Below are 19,019 nucleotides of genomic sequence, written 5' to 3'. Positions count from 1 at the left end.
ATGATGAAAGAGATCAAACCAGTTTTCTCAAGTTTCAGAGTTTAAATGTTAGGGGAAAACGTCTGAATGCATCACAACAAAACTGACGTCAATCCAGGTGTTAAAGGGTTAAGTCCACTATTTGTTCATGTACTTAGTCCCACTCACCACTGGTTCCACATTATGTGTGTCAGTAAATTGTCAGTGTGACTGTATGAAGACTTGCTTGCCTTGAATTGCTCCTCTAAAGTATTTTGAATTAAATTTAATCACCTTTTAAGATAATGGTAAAAAAAAAGCGTTTAGCAAAAAGTGACTTAGTAACACATTCAGCAGTTTCGGAGAAACATTATTTTTTATTTGGAGTTGTTTTTCTGGCCACCAGGTGCATGCAAGTCCAATATTAATTCTCTTTCAGGTCTGCGTTTGGTCTCTACCAACTCCTGAGGGAAATATCTGGCTCTTTAGCTGCTGTGCTACACCAGCTTCACACACACACACAGACACACACACACACACAAATGCAGAATCTGTGTGGTGTGTGTTTGGCTGCTGATTGTTGCTGAGCAGGTGGTTTACAGTGGGAACTTTTCTTGCTGAAAACAGCTGCTTGCTGCGATGCTATGAGAACTGTGAGAGGAAACCAAAACAGTGAAGTTGTGTGCCAGAGAGTTTAACAATGAACTGAAACTCAGTCTGTAGAGCTGTGGGAAGCTTCAGTTTCAATGCAGTAACTATTGTGTATTATTTGGGGAAACAACCACCCCACATCCCAGTTGATAAAATTGCCACATTAACAACAGGCAACTGCACACCATCTTCCAAAATGTTCATTTGTAAATGTAATCACAGGCATGAATAAACTTAACAAGTTATCATTACAACCACATTTAGTTTTACATTATACTGCAGTTTTGCATTTGGTTTGTCCAAGTTGTGCTGCTTGCAGTTAACCCTTTTTAACCTGTGCAAACTGGTAAGAAGGCAACAAGGAACTGTACAAGAAATTAGCAAAAAGTTACAAAAAAAAACCCTGAAAATAAGTCTTAAAATCTGAATGGTCTGAATGCAGAGGGAAAAAAAAGACGCCGTGGCTACAGCCCGGGAATCAGGTGAAGGTTAATCGGGCAGCTGTGGGTCAGGAGGTTGAGTGGGTCGTCCTCTAATTGGAGGGTTGGTGGTTCAATCCAGGTCCATCACCACTTCAAGGATACTTTCAAGGACCACATTGTCATAGGCTTACATCAGTGTTATAAAATATCGACTACAGCTTCTTTAATGCTAATCACTCCCCCGATGTTCAAACTCCCAAGAGACAAAATAGAGAGCTCAGATCAAGAACAGAAAACACCCAGGGGGAAAAAGGGACTGGAGCACACGGGTTGATTACAGCCTTTAATTGTACAAACAGACCAGCGTGTCAGCACGACTGTGTCTCCTTCATCTTCACAAACTCTGAGAAATCTGTCTTTGATATCCCTCGTCTGATTGCCTTGAAGCTGCTCATCAGGTTCTCTTCCAAGACTCTGTGCCTATCTTAAAAGGATGGTTTTAAAATAAATACTGCACATTTGGAAAAAAAAAAGAACTGTGAGCGTTTGCCTCCATATTTGGCCAAAATGAGAGAGAAGAGAGATGGAAGTGAGACAGACAGACTGACAGATGGACAGACAAGATTGAAAGCAGCATAGAACAGAGAGCCTTAATATTTCAGATCTAATGCATTATTTATGTCCAAGGCGAGTCGGCTGAGTCTGCCAGAGTGCTCTTGGGTGAATGGAGAGTTTTCGATTCACGGGCATGCACTATGTGTGTGTATGTGTGTGTACGTGTGTATCTCCGCAAGTGTGCATGATTGGCAATGCAGTGGATGAAAGACAAAGATGAAAGCGGCAGCCTAGAGGCCCTAACTGCGAGATCCATCTGTTGGTGGTGTGAAACTAAAGTTACTTTAGCTTTCAGGTAGGCACCTTAGGTGGCCAGTGTGTGTGTGTGTGTGCGCGTGTGTGTGCACGCTCATAAGAAGTCAAGGAGGTGGGGAAGTGATGCAGATGAGAAGCTTTTCAAAAAACCACCTGCTAGCAGCAAAACATTATGAGGCTTCTTTATTTGCTGAAAAGTTTAGTGATACTTATTGCCGGGTGGACCCCCAGTCATTTTCTAATTCACAATAAAAATAAAGTGCTGATAGCCAGGAAAATGATAAGTGTGAACTTGAAGGATGTAAAACCACCAAACATAACACAGAGACTCAAACAGGTCTGCATGATGGAACGAATGACTGCGAGTAGACAAACAAAGATGGACATTTTTGCGTAAAGGTGGAACTGTGTTACAGTATATCTGGGTGTTTAACTAAGTGATATGGGTTGTTGTAACAGAATAGAGAATGTCTCTATATGGTTGACCCTGCTCTGTGGAAAGTGTCTGTCTTTTTGTAATTTTTGATTTTTTAAAAAACTTTTCCCCTTAAATTCTTCTTATTATTTAATAATTTATTTTATTTATTTATTTTATCATCATTATAACTATCATTTCATATAAAGTCCTATGTCAGGGAATGATCCTTTTTGTGAAAATGGGACAAGAAATGTGCAAAATAAAATACAATAAAAATAAAGTGAGTAAACTAAGAATTGTTTTTGTACTTTTAGTTTACATAAAGTGTCAGAGTGCAAAAAACAAAGAACAAACCTACCATCAAAATGGAGCTTGTTTGTCAGAAAAGTGCCAGTGGAGGATCCCCTACACTCCCTGACAGAAGTCCCTGCTAAAAATTCTAAAATCCTAGAAATGTCCTAAAATCTTAGGACTGTCCTGAGATCAAATAAATGCCCTAAAATCCTAGAAAACTGCTAATGTCCAAGAATATAGTATAGATATAGGTAGAAGATAGTATACCTTTAAATATTTATCTATGCATGTTCATTGGCTTATTTTTTTTATTCTGTTTTATTTAACAACAGAAATACACATCAGTCATTTTCCTTGTAAATGTACAAAACCTTTCTGACAAATTTTCAGCAGCTGTCCCTTGGCCAGTTACAAGTTTACTTAATTTAAGTTCTTGTAAAGCACAGTAATATTTATCTATTTAAATAAATGAAATGAAATAAATGAAAATAAATTAAATAAATGATAAATGATTAAATAAATGAGAAGAAAAAGTTAAAGTCCCTCCAGTGCCGTCCTTTGGTAACGTCGTCTCCCTTCAGCCAAAATGGAAAAAAGTAGAGTTTCTTACAGGTGCCACAACTGAATCAACAGTGTTTGAACACACTCACAAAACTACGCACACACACATCCACACACACATCCACACCTGTACACTTCTGCACTCTTACACAAATTTACGCACGCGCATACACCCAAGACGGTCGATTCCTGCATGAACGCGCATGTTTGCCTGTCATTACCTCACCGGGCCTCTCCATCACCGTGTCGATGCACCTCAGCTGCTTTGCGTTGCCCCCCTCCCCTCCACCTTCCGCTCCGGCTGTGAGGGGGCCGGCGGAGGCGCACAGAGCCCGCCTCCTCCCCTCCTATTGGGCTGTTTGAGGAGGAGAGGAGGGGAGTGGGGAGCCGGTTGCAGCGCTGCGTCTGACAGTTTTGCAGCGCAGCTTGACTCGCCGGCTGCTCAGCGGGGACTCTGTTTCTCACCAGAAATTCTGCGAGTATGAATAAAGCAGAGTGAAGCGTTTTTAAAGCGCGCGGAGCATTTCTGTGTGACTCCACGGCGTCGCGACGCGCCGTTTGGAAACGTTTTTGTCGAGTGCGTCTTTCTCCTCAATCCACCTGCCTGCGCGCGTCGGGGAACAGGAAGCCCATGGAGGGATGTCGCGATGCTGTGCACAAGGAGAACTAAAACTTTGGTGTCGACATGTGTGATCCTGAGCGGCATGACCAACATCGTGTGTCTGCTGTACGTCGGCTGGATCACCAACTATGTGGCCAACAACGGGGGCTCCAAAGTTGCGGAGAGCGGCGGGGAGGCCGACAGAAACTTAGAGGAGGACAGTAAAGGGGAAACGCTGAGGATTATCGAGAGGCTGGACCGGCTGGAGAGCGTCGTCAACGAGCACATCAAAGGTCAGCACAGCCTGGGGGGTCCGGGGAAAGCTGGGGGTGAAATATGATTGAAAAGATCCGAGGCAGCCTTCAGAGAAAAATAGGACCACTTTTAATTGACTTTAAAGTCACCAACACCTTAATTTCCGGTAGAAATATCTAACATTTACTTTACTGAAACATGAATCCATAAATCAATGAGTTTAAACACAAAAATGACAACAAATTTAACAATTTATGAGTCTTAACAGACATGATCAAGATATTCAGTGTTTCCAGCTCAAAAATGACCCACCTTCAACTAAACTCCTAAAAACTAAAGCAGCTTGATTGAATTTTAAGCCCCAAATCTATTTTTCATGAAGACACAACCTGTCATTTACAACAAACTTTGTGAATATTTAGGTTTTCCCTCTTCACAGTGCAGGAAAACTGCATTTAATCAGTGGGATCCACTCGTCTTTTTGAAATACAACACACCTCTCCTAATAGTCTTTACTAAAGTAGAGATTTATTATTTATTTATAAAGGTACTGCATTGGTGTAAATATAGTTTTAACAAAATATATCACATGTGTATCTTAGGAAAGTAGAAGAAATGTGCAAAAAGTAGTTTTGAATGCATTTTTTCATAGAGAAGCAATAACAGTCTAGCAACATAGTATATAAAACTGTGCAATGAGGACAATATGCAAGTTTGTGTGCATGGACTTTGCAGATGTAGTTTTGTGTGTGTTCTGTGGTATGAAAATGGTTGTATAATTGCAGGGTCAAAAATGACCCCTAGGACAAGATTTTTACCCTGCTGGTGTACAGCTTTCATGGAAATATGAACAAAGGCAATCTTTCACTTTTTCTCACGTTGGTGTCGTTCTAGGAAAAGTCATCGAATTTTAAGTTGAAAAAAGATCATTTAGGGCTTTTTTATGCTGTTTAACATTGTGACGGGTCATTTTTGACCCCTAAGATGACACAAAGGTTGAGTTTCTTTATGCTGATTTTGTCTTTTTTGGAGGGTTAGGTCATTTTATTTGGGACACTTTTTAGTTGATTACCAAGAAAAACTCTGCAGACTACCTCAAGTGTTACTTGTATAACTTGTTGTGGTTCTCTGCAATATTTCCATGAAGAAAACATGTTTACAAGTTAAATAATTTAGAAACTTTGGACCAACAAACATATCCCAAACCCAATTTCATGCCCATGATGTGTTCAGGTGAAATGGGAGAATCTTGTTTGTTTGTTTAACTTAATGGTTAAATCCATTTATCAGTTCAGTCATTATTTCATTATATGAATAATGTAACCAACTTTTCTGCCATGCTTTTCCCGTCCTTTGCTGCTTGTTTCCTTGGTGCCACATTTTCTGCAGTGCACATGCATGTGTGTAACAATCACGACTATTTAGCAGTGTGACTGTTTAGCATGTGTAAATAAACTGTGGTAAACTTCCCTCTGTCTAACCAGTGCTGAGGCTCCCTTTTCACTTGGCCTCACAGAAGCTAAATGCTCCGTGCGCTGGCTCTTTGTGGACGCCTGTTAGATTGTATTTATGACGTTCAGCGCCTCATCAAAACTCAAGAAGTAGCTTTGACACTTATGTTTATGTCCGTTACCATCCAATAGGTTCATTTGCACAGAACATAAACACAACACAGCAACGTGCGTTTTATTTTTTAAATCTATTACATTTCACCATCCTTGAGAAGGGAAACTTAACTTGCTTTACTTAGGGGCCACTTTTGCAAAATGACAGGAGGCCAGGGGCCAGTCGCAGCAGCCCTGTACACGTTTAAAGGATTGTAGGACATTTCCATGATTTTAGGATGTTTCCAGAGTTTTGGGATGTTTCTAGGATAGTAGGATGTTGAAAGGATTTTAGGATGTTTCTCATTATTTTGGACATTTCTCCTATTTTAAGACATTTTTTTGATTTTAGGACATTTCTAAGACTTTATGACATTTCTCAGATTTTTGGACTTTTCTTGGATTATTGGACATTTATTAATTTTAGGATGTTTCTAGGATTTTAGGAGATTAAGGGCTTAGCCAGGACCTCTGTTGTGGGGTGCAGGGATCCTCCACTGGCACTTTTTTGATAAACAAGCTATTTCAATGCTGTTTTATGCACTTGCGTAAACTAAACTGCGGGCTGTAAATTGAGTTTCACTGATCCTTGAGCCATAAAGGATGTACAGATTCGGTTTTAGATTTCCGATTATTGATTCATTTTATGCATCAAGAAATAACCTTTAAAAGAGAATCCCTCCCACCTCCTCAGCATACAACATTCGGAAAAGTTCAGATATTCCAGAATACAGAAATTTATGGTGATTTTTTCACAGTGGAACAACAACAACATTGTTTTGTCAGGCCAACAGTTGAGCACACACAAAGTCCACCAATTCTGCACATCAAAGTATGTTTACAGTGTTGGGGTGTAGTACTGCATGTGTGAAAAGAAAAAGTTGTAAATCCTTTTGTTGCTCCAGAAAAAAACTGTATGAGGTCTGATTGATTCAAGTTTGAAAATGAAAAAAAATCTTGGGGTGTGGAGAGAGAAAGAAAGGAGCTCAGCAGACCTCTGTAGCTCGCTCCTCACCACAGCTGGAAGCAAACAGCTGGAAGCTGCGAACATAAGACACCCAAATGTTCGACCGAGCTGTCGGCGGTCCGATGGTATTGTGTGCGAGATGTATACACCAAGCCAGAAGAATGTAATATATACAAAAGATGCTGTCTCTGGTTTATGCTTTGATTCTGATCCTTTTTTCGACTGTCTGAGAGTCAGGCAACGTAAGCGAACATGCTAATTTTGGTTTGGTGCTTTTAAAAAAAAATTACTTGACCAATTAAACATTTATGGTTTCAGATTGACTTTCCTGTCAGTCGACCAGCAGATTAATTAACACATCATTTTATCTCTACTCAACATAAAGTCAAAGGATCCACAGGACAAAAGAGGAGCACTTTAATCAGTCCCTCCAGGATTTTTCGATGTTGTGAACGGAACAATTAACCCAAATTTATCCAATCCCTGTGAATTCTGTGCAACCTTGAAATATTGTCCAGTCACTGCAACTTTACCGCAAATTTGACTACTTAAAATGGGTAAAATGACGTTTCATTAGAGAGCTGCTTAAGTGTGTTGACCCACTGAACCTTTTTTGTCCTGTTATACCCCCTTTCCATCAAAATTAGCGTGTGCACTCGTGTTTTCCGAACATGGGTAAACCCACTAACAATAGGCCATAGACTCCATTCCCATTGTCAGTAGAGCAGAGCTGTGTACACGGCACTGCAGCAGATGACTATACCTTTCTGTGTGTGCGTGGGTCTTTTTTTTGGTGCGTCTGTTTGATGTCACAGACAGGCTGGAGAACATGTAAACAGTAAAAAGCAGCATGGACAAAAGTTTGTGAAAATTTTACAGTGGTTACCTCTATTTTTCTATCTTACTCGGTCTCTCTGTCAAAGTCGGGGCAGAGTAATCAATAAATCAATATTTTAGCGTACCTCAGGAGAAGACGGACGGAAATTAGTGGCGGCTTATCTAGCTGGTTAAGGTGTTGAAATTAGTGCGTTCACCTGGGTGTGGTGTTTCCATCACGTGACCTGTGTGTCAATACAGATTGTTTGGTTGGTTTCCTATTACATTAAAAAAACACATCTTAGCAGGTTTATTCATGCAGTGAGCCTTTAGTGTGAGCTATAGTGAGTTACAGAGTCACACGCACACAATACCAGGGCTAACTGTTGGCATCACATGGCTAACATTACTCAACGGTTATTGAAGAGTTCAAAAATAAAAATCGAGCCATTTCGGTGCCAGTGTGAGACTGTTGGGACTGTTTAACGGCTCAGTGTTATATATTAGTCACATGCTGCTGTTAGCTCATGTGGGGAATACCGAATGTTCATAATTACAGGCTCTGAATCCGACTCATCATGGCAACTGTGTTTGCAATTTTCACTTGCCCCTGCAATTTTATTGCAAGAAATGCCCATAAATATCACAGCATACATCGCAGTATCTCTGAAAAAATGCCATGAAATCAGGCATTTCAGGGCAAAAGAATCCCCCAAAACAGCCTGCAAAATGCTGGAGGGACTGTTTAATGAAGAAACATTTTACTTTAATTAAGAGACAGAGGTTTTCAGAACATGTGAGAAGGTCACAGAGAGGTCGTTTAGGAGGAATGCTGGTTATTGTTAGTTCATCATAATGCTGAATTATGTTTTTTGAGTGACGTCCAAAGTGAGTAGAGCATCAAATCCATTGACAGTTAGTGTCCTATTTTAATGTACTATTTGTATTTGCATCATCGGCCCATTTATAGCCCTCTCTGGCCAACTCCTCACTACCACTCTAAATTCAGAAACCAGATTAGGTCATTTGTCTAAAAACACAATTCAGGTCAGAGCTGGACAAACTTTAACACGTCAGTCACAATTTACAAATGCCTTATGTTAGATAGTACCTCATATTGGTCTGTTTTCTGTCGATGGGAGAAAAGGGTTTTGTTCATTGATAAAATGTTTAAGTGATACACACACAGGACTAATAGTTTTCTCCCTGGGCCCTCGATGTTTTAATTATCCTGCTCAGAGCTGTACATCAGTGAGTCAACACATATTAAGAAGTGGGACAAAGTCTTCCTTTATCTTTTGCTAAATGGGACAGTACACAACTCACTAACTGAACGTAGGCTGTAGGAGAAATATGCGCTGTGTCGCAGCGCCGAGATGATTAACAGCAGAGCACTGTACGTCGAGAGCTCTTCTCTAATGCCAACAGACAGCGAGAGAACGGCGTTCCTTGGAAAGATAAGGGCCGTAATTTATCAAACATCTTGGAGAAAAGACTGTTGATCCAGGATTAATTTTCAGTTTCAGATGAGCTTATTGAGAACACGCTGCTAATCAGGGAAGCTGGATTAATACACGTGAGAGGGGAAACATCATTTCAGATGCAGTGATACATAACTGCTGACACTTACAGGCACAGATACAACTGTTACTCTGCAGGGGATTAGCAGGTTTTCTTTAACCCTTTGAAACTCGTGCAACTTGGCCTAATTTCAGTCAAAACATGGGGAAAAGGCAATGAGTAATTAAAGAAGTAATGACCCAGAAATTAGGAGGAAATTATTAAATAGTACAAGAAAACTAACTGAAAAGTATATAAAATCCCCCAAACAAACAGTAAAATAAACAGGGAAATGACCTGAGAAAAGTGTAAAAAATTATAATGATTTAGTAAAATAAATATATAATTGTGATAATTATAAAATTAGAAATATAGTTATAGATACATTTTGTATAATTACATTTTAAATAAATTACACATTTTAACATATGTAGATTTTTCCTAATTATTTTTATAATGACAATAATAATAATAATAATAATATAATAAATACATTTATTTATTATTATAATAACTAGACAAAGTTACAAAGTACATTTTTTTGGCAATTTGCAGAACAGTTTTTGTCCAGATGCTCATTGCCTTTTTCTTATGTTTTGAAAGAAATCAAACCAATTTGCTCAGGGTTCAAAGGTTTTGATGCATGCCTTTTCATGCCTTTGAAGCATCTGAATGCAAAATTGCTGTCGATCCAGGTTTCAAAGGGCTACATTTGATACATAGATACAAAAAAGCCCCACAGGCTCAAATCAAACAAAACCTTGAAAGATTCAATTTCTGTGACATTTGGACCTTAGCGTCAGTATTGAGTGTCCAAACCGTCTTTAAAAAATGAAAGTGAATGCAGCTTTAAAATCAGCGAGCTCTAACTCTGGATCGATGGTGAGATGGTGCCGTTGCCTGGCAGAATTCAACAAGTATTGCTTGCACAGTAATTTTAAATAAAGCATTTTTAATATATGCAAATGAATGGACATTTATCTAACAGACGGGAGCAGGGCCTTGAATGATATTTGCCTTTCATGTACTTATTAAACCTCTAATCTTCATTAATTAAAAATGTCTTTATGTGCCCAGCTTTAAGGAAAGTTCAAATAAATGAGATTCACAAAATCTCTTTTTCTATGAAAATTAGCTTGCATATGCAGGTTTTTTTAAATACAAGAAAAAATGGTAAAAAAAAAAAAAAAAAAAAAGAGGCGACAGAATCTTTTCCCATTGTCAGTGGACCAGAGCTGTGTAGACAAGCATGCCTTTTCGTTTTTTTGTTTTTGTTTGTTCAGCATCACAAACACGCTGTAAAACAGGTCAGTAAACATAAAGCAGCATGGAGGCCAGTGAAAATGTTCCAGTTCTTCTTTATATCTCTCATCCTCATTCAGTCTCTCTTTCAAACTCTGTGCAGACTAATTCCTAGCAGTGCTAAAGTGCTGCTTGGACGGAGACAGATGGTATTTTGTGGCTGGGCGTCATTAAGTTGCACCTCATATAACAAGCTTGGTTCTATCTTGAACCCTCTTTTTTGACTTTTGCTTTTTGTTTTGTGTCCTCCTTCCCTTATATAGTGTTTTTTTTCTCCAGTGGGAAAGAGCCCTATGGAGGAGCTGAGCCTACCATGTCCCTTACTTTACTAACCATTGAGTAGCTCAGGTAATAAACGAAGGTGAAATCTTAACGAAATCTAAATGTGGACAAAGGCAGCCATTAGATCACAGTGTTGGGGGCCAACAGGGGGCACTCAGTTTCCACTTTGGACAGAGACTGTAAAGAGCTGCTGTCCCACTGGTTCAACAAGTGGGAAAAGATGAATGAAAGACATTATCTTGCTCACTGTGGTAAAGAATGAGATGCTAATCTAAGAGTATGCAAGCTTTTACCCACACCTGTGTGTGTGGATTTACACCACCGCCAGCAAGTTCTACTGCAGCACTTTGAAGCCTCCTAAATTTTTAACCCTTTAGAACCTGGACTGACATCACTCTTTTAGTGCTGCACTCAGACACCTTTCCCAAATACTTAAACCTTTGAACTCTGTGCAGCTTGGTTTGATTTCCTTCAAAAATGTAGGAAAAATAAGCAATAAGCACACTGGTGAGAAATGTTCCACCAGTTGCAAGAAATTAGTAAATTTAGATTTTTTTTAAAAAAAAACTAGGGAAAATGTCAAGGGGAAAAAGTTAGGGAAAACTATGTTCATAATTATAATAAATACATATTTTTGAAATTATGATATTTGAAGCCCTTTCCAGGTCATTAATTAATTTATTATTATTATTAATATTTTTTAAATTAAAAAAAAAAAAAAATTAATTACTTTTTTAAAAAATTAAAACTAACTAACTTTTAACTAATTTCTTGCCAGTTTTGAGGTCATTTCTTCTACTCTTGCTCTTTGCCTTTTTCCCATATTTTTGGAAAGAAAACAAGCCAATTTGCTCAGGTTTCAAAGGGTTTAAGTGCAGCTCCTCTCTGTGCTGAGAAGAGTCGGTATGATCCAAAGCACAGCACTCATCATTAACATGGAGAATGGCAGACTGACGGTGAACTGAACTCTTCACAAGTGCTAATAGAATCTGCATCGGCTGCGGGGTTACAGCGGGTGAGTAAATTTAGCCGCCGGAGTGCTTGGCACACTCCTCTCTTCCACTCTGCTCGCTCCTCGGAGCCAGTGCCAGATTACATTATCAGCCAGGGGCTGATGTGTTTATGTGTTTATGCTTTGTCACAGATACAAAAAGACCAGACTGCGGAACCAACATGCAGGTTTGAATGAGAAGAATGTGATGAGAATAATTCACTGCAGGTTGGCAGCAGAGAAAATCGAAACTGTACTTTGGTTTTAAAAAAAAAACTTTTTCATTCACTGGCTTTGAGCTGGAAGCTGAATGTTTCAGGCTAGCCGTATTATTATTATTAATATTTTTTAAATAAAAAAAAAATTAATTACTTTTTTAAAAATTAAAACTAACTAACTTTTAACTAATTTCTTGCCAGTTTTGTGGTCATTTCTTCTACTCTTGCTCTTTGCCTTTTTCCCATATTTTTGGAAAGAAAACAAGCCAATTTGCTCAGGTTTCAAAGGGTTTAAGTGCAGCTCCTCTCTGTGCTGAGAAGAGTCGGTATGATCCAAAGCACAGCACTCATCATTAACATGGAGAATGGCAGACTGACGGTGAACTGAACTCTTCACAAGTGCTAATAGAATCTGCATCGGCTGCGGGGTTACAGCGGGTGAGTAAATTTAGCCGCCGGAGTGCTTGGCACACTCCTCTCTTCCACTCTGCTCGCTCCTCGGAGCCAGTGCCAGATTACATTATCAGCCAGGGGCTGATGTGTTTATGTGTTTATGCTTTGTCACAGATACAAAAAGACCAGACTGCGGAACCAACATGCAGGTTTGAATGAGAAGAATGTGATGAGAATAATTCACTGCAGGTTGGCAGCAGAGAAAATCGAAACTGTACTTTGGTTTTTAAAAAAAAAACTTTTTCATTCACTGGCTTTGAGCTGGAAGCTGAATGTCTCAATGAGTGTCATATAAACAAATTACTAATATTCTGTAGTACTTAGTGTTCCTTCGTATGTCACTTCATGACCTCAGTTTTGGAGTTTTGTCTCTCTAATCCTGAACCGACTGCCAAAGATTATGTTCAATATTAGATAACAGGAGAAAATACATGCTATTTCCACTAGGTACACTGTCACAATGCAAATCATTGACATAACCCATCATCAAAAAAAAAAAATCTCTGCTCTGTATGTTGTACATTGAAAATAAATAATTTATTTTTTGTAATTAAAAAATTAAATCAATGAAAGTAGAAGATAATATATATGTATATTTTTTTTAAAGCTTGATTTTGAAAAGCACTTTTTGTTTTTTAATTTGTTCTTTCTTATTTAATGCTTTTTAAAATTAAAGTGGGCCTCAAGGGTTAATAACTTACTTTCATACTCACTCACTCACGGATTTACTTACTTTCTGTTGAATATGTGGGGGTTCGTATGGAATAACGTGTCTAAATTCAGTTTTTGGGTGGGTTTTCCCTTTAGTTCACAAAGCAGAAATGAAGAGTCCTGGTTGTGTTGAAGGTGTCAGATGCCATGATCCATCGCCGGCTCTGCAGAGGCAGAGTCTCAGTCAGGAAGAGATTCGGGTCATGAAACAGTGCATATTTTATCACATTTGTTTACAGCCATTCATTCCCACACTGCGGGGCCGCTTAGACACGAGATGCACAGGATTAAGAGCATCAGAATGATTATTCCTAAGACACAAAATGGATTCTTTCTTTCCATAGTCGTCTGCATTTTCAGAGGATCTGTCTCCTCGCATGTGATGTCGTGTTTTGATCCGTGTTCTGCATTGTTTGTTTCTATCCAGCCAAGTACAGTCTTATTTTTAGTAGTCTCTTTATGAGTCAGTGCAAGTTGATCCATGTTGACAGTCTACTGAAGAGGAGGAGTGTGCAGGGCGGAGGGTGGACTTGTGAGACTGTGCGTGCTCGTGTGTGCGTCACAGTGTAAGTTGCGTGTCTGGTGTGTCATCAAAGATACATGGCGATGGTAAGAGGTTTTGATGTGGATGTCACCGTCTGCCTATAGAGTCTGTGTATCGCTGCGTGAAGAACGGCGTCACTGCAAACATCCTGACATCAGTGGGTTTAGGCTGCCATGACACTGTAACACACAGGTGCACAGGCACGTCTGCGCACAGAAATCAATCCTTTTTGGCTCGGTGCTCTAGATTTTCCCTGCCAGGTGCGCTGTCAGATGCCTGTGGAAAGTGCAAAATGCTGAAATTAGAGAAAGTGCAAGGAAGGAAAGAAAAACAGTGAAGCAAGTAAGCGGACATCTGGAGTATCATGATAGAGCAGGGATACTCAGCTCGCTCTGCTTGGGGGCCACTTTTGCATAAGGGCATGAGGCCAGGGGCCACTCACATCAGCCCCATAAATGTTTATAGGATTTTAGGACATTTCTAGGATTTGAAGAGGTTTCTTTGATTTTAGGATGTTTTTAGTATTTTAGGATGCTCTGGATTTTAGAGCATTTCTAGGATTTTAAGGACAATCCTAGGACTTGAGGAAATTTCTCAGATTCATGACGTTTCTAGGATTTTAGGATGTTTCTCGTATTTTTGGATGGTCCAGTATTTTTAAGCCATTTCTTGGATTTTAGGACATTTCTTGGATTTTAGGACATTTTTAGGTCTTTACAAAATGTCTAGAATTTGAGGACTTTTTTTTTTTATTTTAGGACATTTCTAATATTTTTGGATGTTCCAGGATTTTAGAACATTTCTCAGTTTTTCGTACATTTCCGTGATTTTAGGACATTTCTCGGATTTTATGACAGTTCTAGGACTTTGAAATTTCGAGGATTTGAGGACATTTTTTGGATTTTTTAAAATTTTTTTTGACATTTCTTGGATTTTGACAGTTCTAGGACTTTGAAATTTCTAGGATTTGAGGACATTTTTTGGATTTTCTTTTTATTTTTTTGACATTTCTTGGATTTTAGGACATTTCTTGGACATTTTGAAATTTCTAGGATTTCAGGATGTTTCTAGGAATTTCGGAGACTGGGTTGTTAGCTAGGTTCTCTGTTGGGGAAAACTGGAGATCCTCTACTGGCCCCTACCATTAAACAAACTATATTTCGATGCATTCAGAGGATTTTAGGACATTTCTGGGATTTCAAGACGTCTCTAGGATTTTAGGACAATTTGAGGGTTTGAGGACATTTTTAGGATGTTTCCAGGATCTTCCACTGGTACTTTATCGATAAACAAGCTCTATTTTGATGCTGTTTTATGCACTCTGGCACCTTGTGTATACTAAAAGTACAAAAACATTTCTGTGTGAATTAGAAAATGGTTGAGGAGGCCACCTGCCACCCTATCAGGGGCAAGATTAGACCTGCAGACCGTAAGTTGAGTATCACTTTTGTAAAGGTAAAAGGGTTACATATTTTAACTACAAGGGCAATCAGAGAGAGCAGATCTCCCTTTCTTGCAGTGATCAATGATTCAGGGATTCAAATCTGCCTCAAACTTTAATGGATTCTCTATCGGCACTTTGCTGCACCCTCTCACCAACTTTCATGAAAATCAGGCTAGCAGTTTTTCCGAAATCCTGCTGACAGACAAACCAAACGGAAAAACATAACCTCCTTGGCGGAGATAATGAAGAGTGACTTCTGTTCCTGTGAATGTTAAAGACCTCCTCTCCCTCGCCTGCGTCTGCACCCTCACACCACTGTAATTCAAAGGGAAGGTGCCGGGGAGGGTGTGATGATTTAGCGACGAATCCACTTCTGTATTCTCGTTTTCGTCTGTCAGATGGACGATGTGTGATGTTCACAATTCCGGAGGTGTGACTTTTCTCCAGATTAAAGCCCCGTGACTTTCCTGCACCTCCTCTGTGACGTTGCTCTGATCCATGACAGCACGGTGCAGATTATTAGGGTACGTTTCAGGGGAGCTCACCCCTGTCACTGACTACTGCAGATTTGTGATTCAGCATCCAAAATAAATTGCCTCACCTGCCAAAGAAGTAATTACGGGTTTAAATCTGATTACCAGAGACTGTGCACACTTCGGATAAACTTTCATTTAATATTAAGAAAAGATTATTTTTTGTTTTGTCCTATATTGGAAATAATTCTAACTTGTTTTGTAAAGTATTTTAGAGAGTTTTCTTTCCCCTTTCAAACCTGGATTTACAAGTGTTCTCGTGATGCGTTCAGACGTCTTTTAAAAGCTGTTTAGCCCCTCCTTGAAACCTAAGCAAATTGGTGTGATATTTCCAAAACATTGGCAAGAAATGTCCCTAAAATTGCAAAAAAAAAAAAAAAAGTAACAGTTGCCTAAAAATTGATTTCTTTTTAAGGTAAATTAATAATAATAATAATTTAGAAAAATAGGATAATTATCCAGAAAATTGTGTTCATAATTTTTATATTTATATTTGTAAAATTATGCAACAAAAGCATAGATATATTTTTGCAAATTCAAGCACTTTTTGGGGTCTTTTTTGTCTTATCCTCACCATTTTATGTGCTTACTTTTAGGTAATTCCTTTTCACTTCACAAGAAATCAAACCAGTTTGCTCAGCTTTCAGAGGATTAAGGCCCTGTTACACCAATCCGATGGTCAGCCATCACTCAGTGACAGTGTCATTTTGGTGCGTCTGGGCCCTTAAATGTCATGAAATTTTCACCTGCTTATGAGGTTTTGTTTTTTATATCATTCTATGTATTTATGCACAAACAGAACAAACAGTAGTATATACAGTAGATCTGAAGCTGCAAGATTTGATCTTGGATATGAATGATGAGAAATGTAGAAGTTGGAGCCGTGCTCACCCTCTTGTTATTTTGGCTCTGTGGACTCATTCTGTATCTCCACAACAAGTACTGTCTAAATTATACATGAAATTTTTCCACAAAAGGCTTTGTGAATGCAGTTGGGAAAGCACAGAAACCACCGTTCCACTGTTGCTTTCACCTTACTAGTTTCATATGTTTTTAATTCACACTTATTCAAAATCACATTTTCTACTTTTCAGTTTCAGCTCAGATCATGTCAAAGCACATTTTTCAGGTAAAAGCCAGATTTGCTGAGATTAAAGTCTTAAAAGTAAATTTGCCGGCAAAGCTTGTTTGCACCTGTAAATTAACCATCATCAGGTTGTATTCAAAGCTGCCAAAATCCACTTTCATCCTTCATGCTTGGGTTGTTTTTTTTATTTATTTCTTTGCTCACTAGGTGAGAAACTTGCTCTAGTTACGGTGTTATTCTTTGTTCTTCAGTTTGGCAATATGAAACCTATGTAGCTGTTGCAGTAATTAAATCACTAAAATTAAAGGGCACTGGGTCACATTTCACTCATGTGTTACTGTAAGCCAGCTACTGTCAGCTGCACATTCAGTCTCTGAATCCTTTTTAAGTGACTCTTTCTACAAAATGAGATTTTAATTGTAGTCTGTTTTCTGTTTTCTTATGAAAGTCATTCTCACCATGTGTCATGTCTCATTAGTCCTCTGTGGCGGTGATAGCTGATGCCCGAGACATTATGTTTTTAGGTTCGTCCGTCCAGACATACATACATCCAGGGCTTGATTTGGGACCAGAACCTATTTAATTGGATCCGTCACCTCCTGTGTCACTATGAAAATATGTAAATACATTTTTGTCCAATATTTAATGTTACCTCTCTTGTTAGCCTTTATTTCCCACCAAAGTCGCACAAAAATCACTTGTTTGCCAATTTTAGATGCATTTTAAATCGGATTTTAAGAGAGAGAGAGAGAGAGAGAGAGAGAGACAGGGCGCCTCAGGTCAGGCAGCGTGCAGAGTTTGGGAGTTTTGTGCTCCTCATGTGAGCTGATGTTGTGATTTGAAACTGTGATTTGAATTAAGATAGCCTGCCCTCAGAGGTAAGGAGGAAACTGGTAAAACGGCGAAAAGAGTTTGTTGAATTTCCTCGTACTAGCCAAATAGTCTGACCCTAAGCAGGCCAAAGTATTTTCGGTGGATCACCAGTGTGAAGACCGCGGTGCAGTGGTTACAAAAGGACTTAGAGCTGCCTGAGTCACGGGGACTGAAGAAACAAACGGGGGGAAAGGAGGCCGAGGGCTCTGTGGATGTTTTATGGGCTGTTTTGGGACAAAGAAGCATGAAGTTAGGAGGGAATTTTGACTGTTGGTCTCTGCTGCGTCTGTGCTGATTATTGACGCCTCGGAGTGTTGGTGCGGCGCTGTCCGTGGTGCTGAAACTGGATGGAGGTACAGACAGACAGATGTCATTTAGCCTGCTTCTTCTTTGTGGTTCTGAATAGAAAATTCAGCCCTAATTTCTAATTTTCCCCCATTTTAGAAACCTGGCTGAAGGTCAAGACAAAGTTACGAGAGAAAGCTACAAACAGCTGTTTCTGTGCGTCTCATCCTGCTGATTTTGACTTAACAGAATACTCCGATTAATAAGTCTTTATAAATATCTCAATATCTCAAATCTCATCAATCTGTTTGTGAAGACAGTGTTGTTTAGGTTTGTTTAGCTGTAATAGCAAGCACCCATGCAGTCCAACAGTCCAATATGTTGCAATATGTTGTTAACCCCCCTGCAGGGCCGGTGGTACATCCCCCCGTCTTTGTCTTTGTCTCGGGACCTCCTTCTTTACACATTAAGCACCGCATACACATATAGCTCCGTTCAACCTCATGAACGCAACATCTTAAGAACGGCGTGAGGAAATTTCTTCAAATTTGGCACAAACATCCACTTGGACTCAGTGAAGAACTGATTACATTTTGGTGGTCATAGGTCAAAGGTCAAGGTCGTTATGAACTTGCATCTGTCTCATTCTTGTAAAAGTGATATCTCTAGAACACCTTGAGGGAATTTCTTAAATTTTGTCACTCAAGGATGAGCTGATTCGTCACTGTGAACTTACATCTGTCTCATTGTTGGAACTCAATATCTGAAGATTGCCTGCAGTTAGTTTCCTCAAATTTGGCACAAGTGTCACTTAGACTCAACAATTAACATATAAGATTGTGGTGCTCAAAGGTCAAAGTTCACGATTACCTCGTAAAACATGCTTTTGGTCATAACTCAGCTAAAGAATTCATACGCTCAAATGTCACACAAATGTCTCATTATAAATAATGATGAAGTTCTGACATTTTATATCCAAGAGGTCAAAGGCCAACTGTGACATCATAACGTTCTGCAAAAACACTTTTTGGCCATTACATAATGTCTTAAGTCAAAAAGCAGAAGAGGAGCGACTGGTCAAATTTTGAATTGGCGACATTAATTTTTGGTGTCCAACAACTTGAACTGTGCTGATTGTAGAGATCTGCTGTGCTGCCGGGGAAAGATGTGTGTGACGCATCCGAGTTTTCACTCACATGGATGTAAATTGTAAGTTCAACTTGACTGGTGTACACAGTGTGCTTTCCAGCCTGTTTTTATTTTAGAGTTAGTTACTAGTGTTTCAGTGTGCCCGGTTTTCATTTGGATCCTCCTCTGCT

At 39.2% G+C, this 19,019-nt stretch overlaps 1 protein-coding gene across 1 annotated transcript in view; it reads left to right on the top strand.

The window, feature by feature from the left end:
- Positions 1 to 3,678: 3,678 nt before the first annotated feature.
- The window catches only part of LOC121950260 (polypeptide N-acetylgalactosaminyltransferase 18-like), a 161,762-nt gene continuing 146,421 nt past the window's right edge, over positions 3,679 to 19,019 (top strand). The window contains exon 1 of the mRNA XM_042496204.1: positions 3,679 to 4,068. Within this exon, the coding sequence (XP_042352138.1) occupies positions 3,822 to 4,068 (247 nt within the window). The 5' untranslated portion in view covers positions 3,679 to 3,821. The remainder of the gene's footprint in view (positions 4,069 to 19,019) is intronic.

The sequence above is a fragment of the Plectropomus leopardus genome, chromosome 11, assembly GCF_008729295.1.
Source record: "Plectropomus leopardus isolate mb chromosome 11, YSFRI_Pleo_2.0, whole genome shotgun sequence".
Taxonomy (NCBI): domain Eukaryota; kingdom Metazoa; phylum Chordata; class Actinopteri; order Perciformes; family Serranidae; genus Plectropomus; species Plectropomus leopardus.
Note: the sequence above shows the minus strand (reverse complement) of the source record. Positions and strands in the feature narration are given on the sequence as shown.